Consider the following 20,901-nt stretch of genomic DNA (forward strand, 5'->3'; position numbering starts at 1 on the left):
GCCCTACAGTTTCAGGCACCTTGATGCAAGTTTGCAAGTTCACATGAGCTCAGGTTGATTGACATTTCTAAATTGGCAGTTTGAGCAAGTTTGGCTGTGCAAATGAATGAACCCTGCACTGGAAAGGTGTCTCATTCAGTTCTGGTTTACGATTTGCAAATGTGGTGCTGTCAGAAAAGGCTCTAGAGCCCCAGGGACCTAGAATAAACAGGCTGAGAAAATGAATGAATGAATGCTTCATTAATGTGAGGTCTGAGTTACTGAAGAAATGACTTCTCAATTCAATGGAATAACTTAAAAGCACTCTTGTTATATTAACTCATTAAAACCCCCCAACCGTTTTGACTGTTTATCAAGCAATGTTTTAGATGGGCACTTCCAACCAATTTTGTTTATTCATATAATTAATTTGCCTATTGGTTACTTTAGTTAACTTAAAAAGTTATGGTTAAGCACAGATTAATTTGAGCAGGCATAATATAGTCACAAATAAACCTGAATGCCAGAAAAGCATATAGATAGATAGATAGATAGATAGATAGATAGATAGATAGATAGATAGATAGATAGATAGATAGATAGATAGATAGATAGATAGATAGATAGATAGATAGATAGATACTTTATTAATCCCAAGGGGAAATTCACAAATGTATTCAAATGTATTTTTAAAATTTTATTTTTAAATTTAAATGTATTCATTTAAAATTATGGGCTTATTACTATTATAGACTGTAATTGTGGCCATATTTTTTTACTACACAACATTAAAGGTCAGCAACATATAGCAGTCAAGGTTTATAGATATTTCCTGACTTTGCAATCTATGATTTCAGACTTGAACATCTACCAGAATGTTGCTTTCTCAGGTCAAGAGCTCATATTTCCAAAGGTTTTGGTTTCTTAGCTAGTGAATGTTTAATGAAACATATGAACAATTATAATTGGTTTATCTATGAACAGATATATTTTGATTTCACCAAATCAGGCTTGAATATCAAAATCTTGCTTACTGTGTTTTGGATCACCTGCTCAAGTGGCTGTTTCTTTTCAGTATCATTCACTGAGTTACACTGGGAGGACCAAAATCAGCTAACCCCAATTTCTCTTGAACCATACTCTGTGCTCGACAGTACTGCCCATTCTGCTGCAGGCAATTAGTCTTTGTGTATATGCCTTTCTTCTCCATGCTCTGCATGATGTAGCAGTGACAGAGTAGAAGGATACTACAATATGAATGTGCTATAGTGTCACAAATTCACCATTCCCAAATCAGGCAAGAAGCATATCAGTAATAACTGTGGTCAAATTTTCTAAAACAGTTGTGTAACAAGTCTTAGTGCTTCATCGCAAAACAGTTATTTCTCATTATCTTTCTACATTTACACTGCTTTCAAAAATGCCTTATGACAAACTGAAAGAAATGGATGTCATCTAAAGAATTTTACTGCAAAAACTTTGATCAGGTTAGACAACAAATTTGTCATGTTTACATCCAAATGTAATGCACATATTTCATTTAACTAAGGAACTGATGTTATATTCATCTTTTTAGAGTGTTGTGGTGTTGTTCCTTAGCTCTTTTTGTGCGTAAATTTGGAAAAAAAATCATTTAAAATCCTTATTGGCAACAGTGAGCAATGGGGGTGGCTGGATGAATAGAAACACTGGCCACATTGACAGATTACAGCAGATTATCTTCATGACAGTAAATCTCAATCCATGAATTTACACTGCCATAATTAACCTTGCATTAATAGAGATAATGGATCTTGCCACCACAGGATACATTTAAACAGATGACCTCCATTCCTATTTGATTTTTATTTTATATCCACTCTATAAATTTTCAAACAGAAATGTACCATTTTAAAGGATGATTATCACTCATGAAGGGAAGGTCAGAATAAAATTATGCGTAAAAACTAAATGAACAGAAAAGGTAGGTTCTTTCTAGGACAAAGTTACACACATGCTAAAATAAAATATGCACATATCATTCAATTTTAATTTATAATCACTATAAAATGTTTTCTTGATATACAATATATTATCATTTAATATATTATGTTTGGCATCTCCTGTGAAATGTAATTTATATTAATAGGCAAAGAACTAATATATGTAAAGAACTGGGATGGTGTTGGCTGTAGAAAAGTGGTATATGAGTGTTGTTTGTTCATTCTTACATTAATAACATCCTTGTCAGCTGCTATCATTCAACACCATGTCGTTCAATGTTTATATAGGTCTCTGACTTACTGTGAATATAACATGTTGTAAAAAAAGATAAATTAGCATCTTTTGCAAGTACTAGTTAATTTTTTAATCCAACTTGTGTGCAAAAAGCTTCTAAAATATCTGTAATGACACTTAACCTCAGAGTTTTTCAACCATCCACTGTCTTCCTAGCACAATGTCAAAAAATTTCTCCTCAATTTCTACCCATCCACCTTTTTTAAGTACCAAATTTGTCTTTCACAGGATCAGAGGGCGCTGGAGAATCTCACGTACAAGAGGAATTAACCATGTACTAGAAACCAGGGCTTTTATTAGGCATTTTAAAGTGAGTAGGTAACTCACATATTAGTGAAAACTCAAAGACAGCATGCAATATCCACAAAATGTTTATACAGCAGATACTCCATTATATACACATTGTCATGTTATTGGCTTCTTTTTAAGCAAATCATTCAAAAATACAAACAAGAATATACATCTTTGTTTAAAGAAGCAATTCACATTTCTATTTCCTCTGAAATCATCCTGACACTGATTTATTTTGCGAGAATGTGAATGTTGTAACCCAAAATGGATCTAAACATACAGTATGCTTCCAAAAGAGAGGGGGTGGTTTTTGAAATTTGTTTTAGTATAAGTAAGACACATCAATATGCTGTAATATAATGTAAGGCAAAAAAGTAAAATGTGTTTGTATAATCACAGAATCTAAACCCTTAGACATTTGTAGGATCCAAAACAAGGACTACCGTAGCTTTGTGTCCTGGCTACAGAAATTTAAAATTGGCTGTGTCTGGAATCGAAAGGCAACACAGTAGTAAAAGAAACCTGAGCCAAAAATTTCTAACCTATTCTTATTTTCAGTGGGATGAATGACTTTGTATGTCAAAACCCCCACTGTCAATTATATATTGATTTTTTCATCTGCTAAAATATAACACCTACTTTTCCCTCAAAATACCTGTGTGCACTAATCATGCCTATCTTGTTATCTTAGCTATGTTTAAAACATTTGTGCTACATTAGGTTTTGTCTTTGAATTAAAAAATACATGTACACAGTATGTATGCAATATTCCCTTTAGAAAACAAGTGTATTGTTTAGAGTCTGAGAGGTACCATTTGTTCCTTAGTAAATGGGACTGGTATCCACTGCAGGGTTCAAGTTTAAAAGTGTAGCATAATGCAAAGAATGATGATGAAGTAAAGTGATATGCATTTATAGAGAAGTGCCTGCAGGTAATAAAAGAATCTGTGAGTTTTAGATGCTTCTTGGGATTAAGGGAAGGTGGTGATAAGCTGTTTCGCCAAGACCTTAGCTTTAAAAGAGACAGAATTATCATTAAATTAATATTATCAACAGACTTCATGGATGCTTTGGGGGCTTGGAATGAATATTTATAAAATGCTTGTGAACTCTCAAAAACTTAAGGGGCCAAATAGAAATAAAAATAAACACAAAGGCATAACTCATTAAAGTTTAAAACGAACAGCATAATTCCATCCATCCATCCAAAGCACACTGTTAACTTTTCACCAATTGTAGAAACTTACAATTAGTTTTTGGTCTACTAAAGACGCATTAACAATTTATTTTACCTACATCTACACAAAGCATTTAAGTTATATAAGAAATATTTTCAGTCAATGAAAATTATTTTTAAGCAACAAGGCCAAAGACATGCAGGTTAGGTGCATTGGCAATCCTAAATTGTCCCTAGTGTGTGGGTGTGTGTGTGTTTGTGCCCTGCAGTGGGCACCCATGACTCTGTAGTTAGGATATAGTGGGTTGGATAATGGATAGATGGATATTTAAATAAGGCGATGAAAGTTCAGCTTTTACATTTATTTCTCTTTCTATCACAATTTTATTTTTTAATCTCTGAATATTTTAGTGCTTGAGTTCATCATGCTATCCAGCCACTGGATATTTTCTAAGTCATATCTGAAGCGCCACAAACTCTACAACAGACAAGAAAGTTGCACTTGATTTAGATTCCCATTTGAACCAAAGACGCTTGTTCTGATTATTTGCTGCTTTCCTGTGCTTTAAGAGCTGGTTCAATTTGTTAAGCCAACTTTAAAATTCAAACTTACTTCTATTTCTTTCCTCTAATTTGAATGTTTTGACCATAAGTTACCTGTTGTGACATGGATGTGTTCTGTTGAAAGGTGGGACTATTACCAATGACTGAGAGATTAAAAAAAAAAAACTTTTCAGGGAACATGTTCTTTCTTGTAAACTACACCTAATTGTCACAAATTGTCCATTCTGCATTTATACTAATATTGCAATTCTTTCCAACAACTATCTCTATTAAGTATGAACTATTGATTTTTATTACCATAGTTGTTCTCCTAATGCAACTGTTTGGTAATTCAATTTGTAATAATGATTATTGTGAAAAGGTGCCATGTTAAGTATAAGTATTTACCATTTCTACAAACACTGATTCAAAAGGCACAATATAAAATTATTTTTTTAATACAATTCATGTCCTTCAAAGAAGAAGGTTTTTGATCTCACAGTACAATGATATTCTGCTTTCACTAAACTGCTCTGGTGAAGAGAACTGTGTATACAATCAGCAATTTAAGTATATTTTCACTAGGTACCACAAGCCAGTGGCAGCCAAGGTATCTTCCTACAACCCTAAACACACCGAAAAAATTACGTATCATCATTCATAGCTGGAACATAAGCATGAAGGTGTATAGGGAGCTTAATCTATTGTGGGTTAAAGGAGACAGGAGCAGAAGCCTATCCGGCAGCAATGTTTCAGTTCAGTGAGTAAGTAAACAGTCTGTAAGTGAAACAGATCACATAGATATGGACCAAAAACATGCTTTTAAATAACAGTGTGGCAATTAAAAAAATATTGCATGAAACTCCACCATTCACTTCACTCTGTCACAGCAAAATAAACAAAACCCAAATCCTTTGTCTCGAAAGCAGGTCCTGAAACTCTCACATAGCTTCTAATCAACTTAGCATATAATTTAAAAGTACCACCCATGTCAGACAAAAACTATAAATATGGACCCAACAAAGTAATCAATAAAACCTAAAATTGACTCTCCAGCATGTGACTAATGCTTGCAAGGCTCAGCATCATCTGTTAAGTAATTTGTATCCAATAAACACATTGAATATCCACTCCACTAAGTGTGAAAGCTATTAAAGCAACATCAGTGGACACAATGAAGAACAGAGAAATAAAACTAAGATGTGTGGCAGCTCACAAGGCAGATGGATTAAACCATTTACTGAGACTTGACTGAGAGGAACGAGGGTAAGTGTAGTCCACAGCACCACATTGTATGAAGTCAAAAGCAGCCAAGTTTTCATCCTAATTAGTGAACAGGATCTATGACTGTAAGAGTAGCTACATGAGGCTCTAATTAGTTTGTTTCTTAAGAAATTTAACTAAGAAGAGATGGTTTGAGACCTGGTTTTCTAGATCATTGTGTGGGTAACTTATTTATTTTTTCATAATGTGATCAATGTTATCTCTCTTTTCTGCAAGAAATACAAGCACCAAAAGCATGGAATGTAACAACATCCACAGCATGAGGTATATTTTGGAGCAAAAAAATTAAATTTAAAAAATGCATGCTTTATGTTAAGTAGCTACAATGTCCAGACTGGCTCACCTTCTCCCTAAACATTAGAACCCACAGATGGAAGAGGCATGTACACTTCATATGTGCCAGAATATGCTCTGGCCATCTGGTGACAACTAATAAGGAAAAGGTTAAGCACATGTATAGCATGTAATTAACTGAAAAGAAATAAACAAAAGTTACATCTTGCATGTGCGGAGGAGTAAATTTAATCCACCCAGTTTAGGATCACAAGGAGCCAGCGATTATTGCAACTACACTGGGTGTAAGGCAAGAAACAAACCTGGTGAATGGTATGTCGGTCCTTTGCAGGGCTCAGTGGCACAGCCAAGCAGAAAAGAATGTGCTGCGTGCAATGTAATAATAGAAGCCTATATATAAGTGTCAGATTAGTTTTCATCCAGCTTTTTCAGATATGTTGAAACAGCGATCTGGTTGCACAGCAGCCAATGTTCATGCCACACATCTTTGTGGTCTCCCATTGGGGATGGAAAAATGGGACGGATGTTATTTATTTCACAGCACATGAATGACTAAATTTATTTATAAAACACAAGAAAATTACCAACTTTGGATGGGTTTCTGGTCAGTTTCATGAAGGTTCATACAGTATATGGGCTTAGGATTTAATAACAAATGCTGGGCATTGAAATGTGTGGTTTTACATACAAAAGAAGAAAAAGTCACACACTATAATGCATTACATTTTATAATAAATAATTATATAACATATTAATTTTTTTTGTAAATTTTGAGCGATTTAACTAAATTGGTTTTAACACTAGTGTTCCCCAACACTAATCAGAAGGCCTTCTCTTGCTCCCCAACTGCATATGCCAATATCTGAACCAATATTCCATCATGTAGGCATCGCCGGAAAGAGGAGAGGAAAATGATCAAAGCTCTGGACAAAAAATAAAATTCTTAAAGGTTGTGTTTAAAATAAAGGAAAATAAAAATTAATAATATCAAAATTCAAAGTCTAAAAACAAAAGGGAAGAAAAAAATATGAAAGAAAAGGCAAAACAGAATCCAAAATATTAATATACAGGTACAAAATTTTTATTGATAACTCAAAAAGAAAAGAAAATAATATATCCAGAAATTCAAAACACGGTTTTAAGAAAAATCGAAAATAAAAAGAAGAAAGCAGGGAACTAAAGAACGGTGCATGTCTGAAGAAAAAAAAAACGGTGCATGTCTGAAGAAAAAAAAAAGCAGAATTAACAAAACCCAAGATCTAAAATTCACAAATCAAATCTGTAGCTTAGATGGTAAAAGTAAAATATCACAAAGCCTAACCTGACACCCAAAAGGCACAATGAATGTTCATGGCTATGAGGTAGCGGACAACACAACGCAAAAAGTTAATGCCACTCTGACTATAGTGGCAACAGGTATTTAATATAGTGCCCACAAACTGACATAAGGCCTAATCACATCATCTGGGAACAATTACCTAATCTGTGGTTGAATCCCACTATTTAATCACAAAGAAATGAACATAGTTTAAAAGCAATTGAGTAGAATTAGACAAACTAACAAAGAAAACTAAAACTACATAACTATAAATTATAAAACAATTAACAGAAAAACCATAACAAAGAAACTAAATAGAAATTGTCAAAATACAGCATCCCCGAGAGAGACACACATAATACACCGACACATGAGAGCAATATGTGATCAGTTCACTAACCACAAATTGCAAAATGTTACCCCACCATATCATCCACCACATGGTAAATTTATCTGCAAAAGTACAAAAGTAACTCACAATCATTTAAATTCACACAGAAGGTTTGTTCATTGTGCAGTTAGTATTTAATGTTCATGTAAAAGTGGGAAGATGATTATCATTCCACATTGAGAGGTGATAATCCTGAGTACTATCATTTTAACTTTCTGACTAGGTAGGAAAAGTAACTACTGTCTAAACCCTTAAAGTTATGGAAGACTGTTTAGTACAGAGACTTTGTCATATTTAACTAAATAAATTATTGAAGAGCAGTCTTTCAATGACACAGAGCAGGATCTGGCATCCCAAAAGATTTCAGATACTTATCCCACAATCATATATTTTAAAACAGGTCTGTATATTAAAGAAAAATCTAAATCTGTTTTGAATCTAGTTCAAAAGAGACCAATAAATGAATTACAATATGGTAAGTGCACAGATAAAGTGCACAGACTAAGCCTCAATGTAAGTAATAGCATGGCTCTTTATTATTTTCATCTTGTATTCTGTAACGTTAGCAAAAGTGATAAATGAGAATGTTGTCAGAAATACTGCCAATTTGCCCTATGTTAGGCATTGTCCCGAGTACAAGCAAAGGGTAATTTTGCATTTGGATGTCTATCTGAGAGCACAATGCTGATAGATTCACTTCTGTCAGCTTTTGTGCCATTGCAATGTTACCACTTCACACCGAAACTCCAAGGCATGCACACCATTCATGCATTCAGAGAAACATCATTGGGTCAATTAACCTCATTAGTATCATGTTTACCCCAGGAAAACGAGCCTAAAATGCTGAATTTTATTAAACAATAAAAAAGTTATTACAGGTAACAAAAATGTGTAAATACCAAAATGTCAACATAAATACAGTAGAGATTGTATCTTTAACGTCTACTGCTGTACTGATGCAGATTTAGTACACCTCCTTCAAGTGGTATCTTTTGAGACAGTCATCAATGCAGAACTCGAAGTTACAACCGGGAGAGTAGAAGGGTGTTTCTTTTTTTTGCACTTTCCTAGATTTTTTTCTGTTGCTTTTGCATGAGAGGGTAGAATGTCAGTGCCTGATCCACATGATCAATGCGCCCCATGTGTTATTGTAGGCTACCACAGCACAAGGCTTATTGACTTCTACATTTCCTTGACAAGAAGCTAGTCTTGCTTGTCCTTGCACTCAATCACAATAATTATGCCTTTTTGCCACACATCTACTGTCACACCAAAGTGGAGCTTGACGCGACCATATTCACCAGGCATATTATGTTGGTCCATTTGCATTGTGCCATATCATGCATGAGTTTCAATCTCCGCATCAATGTCTGACAATCAATTCACATCATTATCACTATACCTTGATTCAAACAATGGTTCAGTTTCAGTTCATTCTAAAACTGTCTTTATGGCTTTTCATTTCCAGTTGTGTTTTTCATTGGAGGCTCTATCCCATGAATATTGATTAGTTAGTTACCTTAGAGTTACCAGGAAATGGCACAAAGCATTTTTTTGCAGCATGAGGTTATTTCATCCACTTGATAGCAGCAGAATGCTCACCTGAGAGTTATTCAGGCTTAACACTTTAAAGCAAATCATTGAACATCATCCCGAGTGTGAATTGGGTTTAACTGTACTTGCATAGAATTCCATGTCCAAGTCAGGTTAAGAGTGCAGAAAGAACTTTTTTTAAGGTTTTTGGGACTGCAGAACTCAGCTTTGACATTAATTTTGATTAGACATTGTTTTCTAATTATTTTATTTTATTTTATTTTTGCACCTTTTTCCAGTACCATTTTTGTTTTCCCAGGTTCCTCCATTTTGAGCATTAATTGCTACGGCATTGCTATGCAACTTCATTTTGAGATGCAGATGGTATTGCCTCAACGGAATAAAATGTTGGTACGGAGCACTTACTGGTCATAAAAGTTTGTGGATAAATCTAAAGAAATCACTGTTGCTTTTTGTGTTCATTATTTGTGTCACAGACCATTTTATGGCTTTGACTGTAATTCTTGGCTTAATGAATAAATTTGACAAACACTAGGACTGCTTCTCAACAGTATCAACATTTTTCTTGGTATTTCAATGTTTCTTCACCTGGTCACCTCCATTACTCTGGTTTGCCTCCCTTTTTCTTGTCAAACATAACAGTAACATTTTGTGTGTTTTTCCGAATTTCGTATTTCAAGTCTTTTATATTTGTTAATGTGATAGGCTCCAGTTTCCTGAAATCCTGAATTGGATTTGAGAATGATTGAATGTATTAATTAACTCAGATCTATATTTGCAAATGAAGTGTTTTGTTTTTATTTAGAAAAAGAATAAAAATGCTTAATTGTCTTTAAACAAATTTCCCATTTATCATGCTAATAGTCAAACTCATATCTAATTAATTTAAATAGTATATAAACACAGAATAAATGAAAAGTGTGAACCTCAACTCTTCAATTAGACATGTTATGAGAATTCCAAAAAAATTGATTTTAAAGTGAGTTAAACTGTAAATAGACAAACTGCTTGCCTGAACACAGACGAGCCAAGAAGTTACACAAAATTTGTGCTAACGTTTTGGATTCTTTAAGCCTAGGGCAATTGTTTCACAGCTTCAGTACCTGGCCTCAAGGCTTTTAACCAATCATTGATTGTCCTTGAGGAGACTGCACCATTTCCCTGTATCTGCCTGAAATTTCTCTGCGATCTTCACCTTCTGCCTGCATCCCAAAAATGTATGTGCCAAATAAAGAAAACCTTATTTGGCTTTAACAGTTGTGCCATGAATAAGTTTGGAATGTCACCACAAATTTTGCCTTTGTTTACACTCTAAAATTACATTACCTGTCTTTTTGGGTGTTGGCATATAGATTTGCAATGGAATACAAGTAACAAACTCACATGTATTAGTCAAAAACAGGCAAGTGCCAAAACTGACCTGTCCACCCAAGGTACTTACTCAATGGATTATATAACTGTATGATACCTTTGTAATAACCTGGTAATCTGTCCAGGAATGGTTCCTGCCTTGTGCCTAGTGTTGCAAGGATGGGCTCAAGTTCCATCTGTCAATGACAGTGTCCTGGAAAAGCAGCTCCTGAAAATCAATACATGAATAATAATTATTGCCAACACTGTACAGTAACTAGAAATTACTAGAGTGAAACATTAGTAATTGGAACATTAATGTTAATTCAACTGTAAATTCTGATCTGAATTAACATTCTAAAAATCAGTTAAGTTACACAGTGATTTATAAAAAAACCTTTTTGAGACTTACTGGGATAACTTTAAAAAGCAGTTTAAGAAAATGGATGGGCCTTACCAGAGAGGGAGAGGTTGGGAGCATGTGCTGATTACAGCACATTTCCGCACCCACCACACAATGAACCACCCAGATTGGGACCTGAGTACAGCCATGCAATGGGTGACACCTCAGCACCACACTGGAACAGTGTGAGTTTTCTTTATGGTGGCTGGAGTGCCAATCCTGCCACCAATCCCCAAGTTTTCCCTGCAAGTGGGAGGACCTGCTTGCAGAGCTGGATGCAGGTTAATGTCATACCCTGGACAAAGCTATTGCAGATTAAGGACCATGCTCAGGGGCCCAATGGAGTAGAGTCACTTCTGATGTTTATGGAATTCGAACTGGCATCCTTAAGATTGCCGGCTCAGATCCCTAGTCTCAGAGCCACCACTCCGCCTTACCAGGCTGGTTTATATTTCCTATTCTTTGCCTGCTTTGTTTTTCTAGATCATGCTTAGGTGGATTTTGCATTTTGCATACTGTTTCTCACTCCATCTCTGTGCTGTCTCTCTCAGTGTTTATTGTCTACTTATTTCCTTAGTTGAAGCATTTTTCCACTGCCTTCTTGGGTTGTCAGAGTACTGGCAAACATTTCTCCTCCTCTTTATATATCTTGCTATTAAGGTTGACTAGCAGACAATCGATCATCTTTCCTCAATGTCCTTAGCACAAGGAAAGACATAGCTTGGTGCATTGTGAAGTAATTTCACTGATCCCCTTTAAATCCTTACTTGTATAAAGAATTTTGGATGCATCTATAACAGACCACGAAACATAATATAAAATAGCATTTTATATTATTAAATAGCCATATTCACATTGTAATTAAAACAAGGTGCCATTATTTGTTCTACAGGCAAACTGTGCAAAAATGTGTTGTGAAAATTGTAAGAAGATTCAGTATTTTTTATTATTTAACTACAGACTCATAATTTATATAGCAATCCATTTTATACCTGAAATTCCAGTTTTGGAGAATTTGTTTTACTTTATCTTCAGAGAATTCCAGGCTTACTCTTTCAGAACTGTTGCACATGCAGTCTAGATCTTTGGGACATAAGCTTGTGGCATAAATTGGATTTAAAATTGAGGCAAAAATTGGATTTTAAATTTAATTTTTCTGATGGAGTTACAGTATGTTATATGTTATACAGGTTAAACAAAATGAGAAGGTATTTGGTCACACATTCTTATCATGAGGTCTTTTAATCAATATAATGTTAACCTTACAGGCTAGAATAATTATCAGTTTCTTTGATTGTTTCTATTTAGATCTTCCACATGACCTATGACCTGGCAAGTGCTGTTGTCCGAATTGTCAACTTAATTGGAATGATGCTACTGCTGTGCCACTGGGATGGTTGTCTACAGTTCCTTGTCCCTATGTTGCAAGAGTTTCCAGAGGATTGCTGGGTCTCTATCAACCATATGGTGGTAAGAGTTTAAACATAAACAAATGTTATAATCAGTTTCTACATTACAATATGTAGATCTTTGTAACACGTTTTCATGTTAGTGAACAGTACCCCTATGTCTATCGATTCTCCTTTTTCAAGAATTGCAGAATTGACCTTATATCTCAATGCTGGCATTTGTGATGCTTACTAAGAACTCACATAATGTCACTATCACAAACATGACAAAACACTTAGTTAATTTCATTATGCCCAAGTCTTGATCTAAATGGTTAAGCTATGTGCAAGACCCAGATTTGCATCTGATAATGTGCAGTAAGCATTGTCAATAAAATATAATTAATATTGTACAATTGTTAATATCTAATCATAGATTAGGACAAGGCCACCTGTCATATACTCAGAGAAACACTGGCTGCATCATCACAGATCTAGAGGATGTGGCAAGGTTGATTCAGGGTCAGACAGCAAAAATGTCTTCTACACTCACTTCAGTACCAAGTCATGAGATATTTTATTATATTAAAAAACAAATGCCCTTACATGTTTGGGGACACTGGCCTAAATCATTTCAGTCAGAAAAACGGCTATAGATCCAGTGTAAGCTAAAGGAAAAGCATAAATGTAGTAACTTCAGAAACAATTACAGTACACCACACTCACAGTGAGCATTGAGTTTCATTTCAGGTAACGTTATTTGACAGCACAGCAAAATCGTTTGCTTTCCTCACATAAAAAATTCCACCCACAAGCAGTCAAGGTTGTCAACCCCAAGACATGAACAATATTAGTGTAGTTAAAAGAAAGCGATCACCAGGTATTCATCTATCCCACTCCTTGTTTTCATCAACACTTCACTTTTTTCTTGTTAGATCTTAAGAGGTGGCTATAACTGCAATAGTTGATGCTGACAGAAGGTGCTTTCCCTCTGCTGTTAATCTGCAATGTGCCACTGCAGGAAGTCTGTATTGAAAAAGTGAGCATCTTGTTGTGTGCACATAACTGATCTCTAAAATTACATTGTATGCTGTTTACAGTCTCTCCCCACAGGACTGACAGTTTTTAAAAAGGACTGAAAGCTCAAGAGTCAGGAACTTCAGTTGCCTCAATTAACTCTATTTGTTCTGGAAGTACTGTGGCACTTTAATTACATGACTGTGCTCAGCTGTATCATCATACAAGCATTCTGAACTTTCCTAAGGTTGAATTCTATTTCCAGCTGCACAAGGAGGGCCTGCTGTACGTCTGTGGATCTTTCTAAAAGGAAAGCCCAAGAGAATGTACATCCCTCAACAAATAAATTAAACCTCACCTACTTCAACTAAATCTTCTCATATCCATTTGCATTATCTATATTCATACACCACAGCGTTACATCTACCTGTGACTTTACAACAGGAAAATACAGAAAGGATGGAAGCACAATAGAACAGGTTCTCTTTTCCCCTAATATGTCAAGCTGTAATCTATTTTTATCTACACCAGATCAAAACCTGTGTCCTTAGTGGCTATCTGGCCCTTCTTTGAGATTTGTTAAGCAATTGATTATCATAGACAGCTAACATTTACAGTTTCTTTGTGCATTTGACAGAATGCTGCATGACATAACTGCATGAATATATAGGCAGCTCCTCATTAGACCAATACAAATATATTAAAGCTGAGATTCAATTAAGTGTCATTGGGTTGTTAACAGCACAGATCACATGCTTTCATTTTTGTATTCTTTGCATTATTTCACTTACTTGCAAGCATGTCAACCAATCAGCAGTCATATAAAGATCATATGTCACTATTGTGACAATGCAACATATCCAGTGCCTACAGTCTCTGGATTGAATGGTGTTTGCCAAAAATGAGCTTGCCATTGTCAACATATGCAATGTGATGTCTGCATAATACTAAATCATGTATAACATTATGAGTAATAAAAAGTCTTTTATCTTCTGCAAGTTATTCATTTTAATATGTATGGAGACAGGGGCAGCAAAGGGACTTGCTGAGTGTGGTGCACCTCTTGCTAGAACAATGTAATTTAAATTGTGGTGGGAAGTGGGCAAAGGAGAGTTAGTAAGAGGGTGGTTGATACTCAAAACAAAACATTTTACAGGTAAAATAAGCATTTTATCTCAGTGTGATTAAGCTTTAAATTATTTGCATCCTACTTGTGTAGAAAGAAGTACATGTGACGGATTGCAGCTTTCTGCATAAAACGTGAGAAAAAGTAACACCCCCATAGGCATGGGAAATTAAGTGCTGAGTGCACACACATAACTTGTGTAAACATGTCTACTTTTCCATATGCATTAACATTTCTACTGTTGATTAATAGTCCCACTTTTAAGAAAAAAAATTCATCAAGATGGGGGTATACCTGCTAATCTAGTATAGTTTGCAGACTGAAATGTCACATTTACTGTCAATGGAAAATTGTCAAAAAGTATCATCTTCTGTCACTTTGCTTCTCCTTCCACTTTGGAAGTCAACAGATGTATGAAAATGTAAAAAAATGTGGGAGACAAAAACGTTTAACCTACAGAAGAAAACATGTAGTAAGAGGAGTGGTGGTCCTGGAGGGCAAAACTGCCTGCCTTTTAATTGATAATTTGCTTTTCTTGGGTGCTGCAAACACCGACAACTAGAATTCAAGGATGTGCCTATGGCATAGCGCAATGCAGAAGTATAAACTGCTTTTGACGGTGTAGCCTATGTGTATAGCTATGGCTTTTGCTTGATGCACAAGTGTAATTCAGCCTTAAGACATTTGACAGTGCTGCCCAATTAAGGAGAAAACAGGCTTAAGAGTGTTGCTCTATATTCAAGATAATGTTGGAAATGTTTTTACATTGGATGTAAAAAATTGTAATTTGTGTAAAGGGATACTTCCAGTAACAGCAAAGTGTCACTCATTTAGCATAAAGTACAACTCCTTTACACCAGAATGTTACATGAGGATCCACCCCAACAAAGTTTTTAGATTGGCCAGTTTCATGACTAGTGGGATTGTTTTTGAAGCCATTGTGCAATTGTGCAACATCTTGGTCAGAACTCTTTTAATCTGAGCTTTTTTCCTTAAAACTATGAATGAATTTCTTCATAACCAAAAACAATGTAAAGCAATTTGTGCATTTTCACACAAGACTAAGATTTAATTAAAACTGCATAATGTCAGGCCACTTTTTAAAAAAAAACAAATGCTAAAGGCATTTTTATCCATGTGTTTTGCTGTAGAACTGATTTTAAAGGAACAGCTGGGCTCCACTGTATTAATTCCCTTTATAACTTCTGTCATGTCACATCTTCAATCATACCTCATACATTGCAGGCTAGTTACTCTCCTCTGGATTTTCATTTGTGCTGCTATGTCTCTTTTTGTAATATGAATACCAAAACATTTGGTTTAGTTTGATCAATAGCCTTTCTTGTGGTAATTTATCATAAACATTTTTAAAAACAAGATAAATAATATAATATGCACTTTTCTGACTGTATTGCTTTGCTTCTCTGTATAATTCTAGCATATTAGTGAAACAATCTCCACCAACTAAATCCATGCTGACAGTTAAGTAATGCATCTGTTTCTTACATGAATTACTTAATCTTAACTTAATAAATGCTACTCATGGCACAATAGGCTTACATGATACCATAAGATATGTAATGTTACATATGTACCATATATATATATATCTCTATATATAATCTTCATTTGGATCTTGATCTTTGTTTGTCCGCGAATGAATTAGAAGAAGAAGCACTACATGGCAGTAGAGAGAAGCTAAAACATAGGCATTGCATTAAGAATCTCCTCCAGGCTTATACTACTGAAGACTGTAGTACTCCAGTCACACCTCAAAACACAGACATTCAAACTAAACAAATTGTTGTGCTTTAAATTAACTAATCTTTATATATAATCTTCATTTGGATCTTGATCTTTGTTTGTCCGCGAATGAATTAGAAGAAGAAGCACTAGATGGCAGTAGAGAGAAGCTAAAACATAGGCATTGCATTAAGAATCTCCTCCAGGCTTATACTACTGAAGACTGTAGTTCTCCAGTCACACCTCAACACAGACATTCAAACTAAACAAATTGTTGTGCTTTAAATTAACTAATCTTTATCTTTATATATAATTTTCATTTGGATCTTGATCTTTGTTTTTCCGCAAATTCCACGAATGCGTAGACCACCTTCCAGTTTAGTATGTTGTTACTCACGGATGTCAACAATGTGCCGGAATAACGAAAGGGGTGGTGGACAGTGTTACGCTGGTTAGCTCCTGAGGCCTGGTTAGAGAATGAGATTGCCGAAGATAAAAGGTATGTGCCTACGTAACATATGAATGAAAGAAAGACAGTGGGTAAAATGAATGACAACGTAACAGCACGTTCCGGAAATTATTATTGTTACATTGTAGCCAGCAAGTGCTGCGCATCTCCCAGTTGTACCCTGGCTTGCTCACATGTCAGTGAAGTGATCTCTATTTATGCTTTAAAGAGCCTGGATACCTATGTGTCCCCCTTTTATAACCATTGCTCCGTGTATATTGCCTTACTCTTTGGACTGCCACAAAGCAACCTGCGAGATTGGAGAAAGGTTGAGAAGAGATCATGAGAGGAAACGATAGCGTCGTGAAAACGAGACGGACTGTGAACGGAAAGAAGCAGAAATGCTCCTACACCACCACATAATTACTATTCGGACAGTGATTCCGAGTAGGCCGTTCCTATCGAATCAATGTCCAAGGGTTTTGTTTTGTAATTTTGTTTCCCTTATAAAAAATCATAATGCTGTGTGACGAAGGGCCCAGTTCACGACTGGCAGCCGCGTTTAAACAGGGAGCCCTTCACAGACAACTTTAACACGCGCAACGTAGTTGGGCGCACATGGCTAGTATATATATATGTCATAGAAAACTGCCCCAGTTCCAAGGTCTTTGACCTGCGATGAACTGTTACCCACTGCAGCTTACCCTACTTTGTACCTGACACTTTACAAGTCTGGCAGCCTGTGATCCTAATTAATACATTTTCTGTGAGGCAGCATTTCAGCAACCCTGACCCACATAGTTCCACTATTTTTAAGGCAGGCATTAAGTTGTTTTGGTGCTATTTTTGCTTTGACAATCCCAAACATCATTCCATATCATCTACAGTAAAGGATCTTTAAACTGAGATCCAGCGATTCCACTAGTTAAGCAACATAGCTATACACAGAGATTTAAACTGCCACATGGTGCTAGCCTTCAGATCGACCCGTCTTTTTTGGCCACTTTCCCTACCTCTCCATCTTCTTCTCCTTCTTTCAGCTGCTCCCATTAGGGGTTTGCCACAGCAGATTATCTCCTTCCATATTTTTCTGTCCTCTGCATCTTGTTCTGTTACACCCATCACCTGCACGTCCTCTCTCATCACGTCCTTAAACATCCTCTTAGGATCCTTTTTACCTCTTGCCTGGCAGCTCTATCCTTAACATCCTTCTCCCAATTTACTCTGCATCTCTCCTCTGCACATGTCCAAACCAATACAGTCTCGCCTCTCTGTCTTTCAACCATCCAACTTGAGCAGACCCTCTAATGTACTCATTTCTAATCCTATCCATCCTCGCCACACCCAGTGCAAATCTTAGCATTTTTAACTCTGCCACCTCCAGCTCTGTCTTTCTGGTCAGTGCCACCGTCTCCAACCCATATAACATAGTTGGTCTCACTTTGGTCCTGTAGACCTTCCCTTTCACTCTTACTGATACCCATCTGTCACAAATTACTCCTGACACTCTTCTCCACCCATTCCACCCTGCCTGCCTCTCCATCACTTGCTTTAATAATCTTTATCTTCATTCATTCATTCATTCATTCCTTGTCCCTTCAGTCTTGACTCACTGACTGTCATACCCTAAACCGCTGAGTCACCACTACATCACATACACAGGAGGGTCTCTCATCTGCCGTAGCCGTAGCAATAGTTGCTAAGGAGTTTGGCAGCGCTGTTTTAAATTCCGAAGTCCCAGCTGAAAAGAGAAAAGGGAGGAGAGATGGCGGTGGAGATACTGAAAAACAAACACGAGCAACTAACGACTTGTATTATTTCTGGCATTCATTTAAAGCATATTTTAGTTTCTATGTTGGCCAAGGTTTAGCCGAGCTTAAAGAAACCGGCATGACTGTAGTGGTAAAAACAGCTTGTCATGGGATGGAGGCGAAGCATATTGTTCGGTTAATTGAAATACAAGGCACAGCTGCTGATTTTTAATTAATAAGTTGGCCGTTTGCCACGTACAGGCTAATCGGGGGTTCAGCAGCCACATAAGTTAGCCGACAATCTTACGGGAATTTTCGCCCGGTTTAAATACCCTGACGGGGTATCATCCCGGAGACGACGCTTTAGCGGACTGACTTCCCATAACACAACATACCCGTGACCAGGTGCAGCTTGTCCAGAACATTCGCGTACGTGCACATGCAGGAAGTGGGAAAAGTGCACGTTCGCGTGACAGCTTTCTTGTGGCTGGCAAGACGTGCTTGCCTCACTCCCGCGGAATCGACGCTGTGGAAGGCCAAAGATAAATTACGAGAAGATGAACGGAATGGTAATGATAGAAGAGTGTCAACAATTGCTTTCCATTTAAACGGCCGTTGTTAGAATTATTCACTTTCCCATCAATACCTGCAATGCTTCTGCCCAGTCGGATGCTCAAAATAACCTTGGCTCTCCCTCAGTTAGCGAACACCAGCTGCGCTACCATGCCTTGTTAAAGACAGTCACATGCTGTGAACTCTCGCTTTTCCACCCTGCTTGCCTGCCTGCCTCCCCCCCTCCTCCCTCTCTCTCTCTCTCTCTCTCTCTCTCTGTTGTTTGCTCGCGCATTTACTCGGAAGCTTTTAAATATGCGCACCTGGAATCCTCTCCAGCTCTAAATTCTAAAAAGATTCAGTCTCGTGCCGTCACTCGTCTTGAAATGTGACATTTCCAGTTCAGTGGCCTGGCAAACACCACTTTGCCCCCCGTGAACCCACTTTCTACTTGTGTCAGTCACTGAAGTTTAAATCGGTAGCATATTGTTCTAATTAGCATTAACATTCTCAGACAAGTAATATTTTATTTTACTGTAGCTTATCGTGGCAAATTTCCCACATCCATCAATTTTTTAAACCCATTTATCCACAGTAAGATCGCAAGCAGCTGATGCCAGCCCCAGCAAGCATTGGGCGTAAGGCAAGAGCAATCTTTGGATGGAGTGCCAGCCCATTACAGGGTGCACATGCACAGATGTACCAGTTTAGCATCGCCAAATCAGCTAAAGACGATGACACATTACATACCTTTTGTGTTGTGGGGCATGTTTGATTTTATCCTAGCCAGTCGCGGACTATAGATCTCAGTCATTAGGCATGTCACATTTGACGACTGCTTTTAGGGAACGTGACGCTGACTGTCTCTTGCTGGCCAAGATCATATAAAGGAAGGCAACAACTGACAATCAATGAAAAAGTCATCTAATATGATGCACGAATTACTTGACTTTTTGTCGTGGGGCATGTCAGATTTGCCGATCGCAGTCTCTGAACCATGTCAAATCACATGACTGAAAATCGCAGCCCATGTCACATTTACTGATTGAGTGCCCATCTTCCATTGCACTTGTGCATGTCCCTTTTTGTGATAGCCAAAAGCATTTTGCCTGAAGGAGCAGCGCTTTAGAAAGGGTTAACAACTGCTGCTATAGTTGCTATACAGCAACAATCCTTGTCCTCTAATTTTTTTTTCATTTGTTATGGTATGTAAAATACGAGACATCAAACAAACGAGTTCCTCTTCTGTTTCAGAGGTTCAAAACGTGTGTTAGTTGTTCCCCATTGTTGCATTTGATGCATTGTACTTCCAGATGAAGGGTCATTGGTTCCTTTGGTTGCCAGCTCTCTTGCATACACAGCCCCACCTCTCCAACAAGAAAAACCATACCTGATGGATTTTATCCTAGCCAGTCTGAGATAAGTTGGTATCAGTCGTTGGGTATGTCACAGTATGTCTTTGGAATGTGGAGGAAACCCACACAAACGCAGGGAGAAGATACAAACTCCATACAGGGAGCGTATTCGTGTCACAAACCTTGGTCCCCTTACTGAAAGATGGCAGCACTACCACTATGTCTCACTCAAATCTACACAATTTGGCATTATTTTTAAGCAGTAGACATGTACCAAAATACAGATATATTTTCTTCATACAGTATATTGCTTGTCATAATATTTTTTTTTTGTACAGTTCGCTTACTTTTATACAAGCACTCCAATCCAGGTTGTCCCCTTTTTTTAGTGTGAAAGCACCAATGCTTGCAGAAAGAGGTTAACATGAATGTGCCACTATGTGAGTTGACACAGGCAGGTGGCACAAATGCAGCAGTATGGGACAATGTTAAGATCACCTGACTGGAAAAGTGGCATGTTGTGAATGTTGAACTAAAATCAACCACCACATTTTTCAGTTTAAAATGAGTTTTAATTTCTAGTGACTCAATTACTGGCAGCAGGTCACTGAAATGTCTATTACAAATGTGTTGGCAGCAATAGGTGAATGTTCATATTGT

At 36.8% G+C, this 20,901-nt stretch overlaps 1 protein-coding gene across 1 annotated transcript in view; it reads left to right on the forward strand.

Moving 5' to 3' along the window:
- hcn3 (hyperpolarization activated cyclic nucleotide-gated potassium channel 3) overlaps positions 1 to 20,901 on the forward strand; it is an 86,498-nt gene that overhangs the window by 40,679 nt on the left and 24,918 nt on the right. Inside the window, exon 3 of the mRNA XM_028793373.2 lies at positions 12,170 to 12,331. Within this exon, the coding sequence (XP_028649206.1) occupies positions 12,170 to 12,331 (162 nt within the window). The remainder of the gene's footprint in view (positions 1 to 12,169; positions 12,332 to 20,901) is intronic.

Source organism: Erpetoichthys calabaricus, chromosome 2 (assembly GCF_900747795.2).
Source record: "Erpetoichthys calabaricus chromosome 2, fErpCal1.3, whole genome shotgun sequence".
Taxonomy (NCBI): Eukaryota; Metazoa; Chordata; class Cladistia; order Polypteriformes; family Polypteridae; genus Erpetoichthys; species Erpetoichthys calabaricus.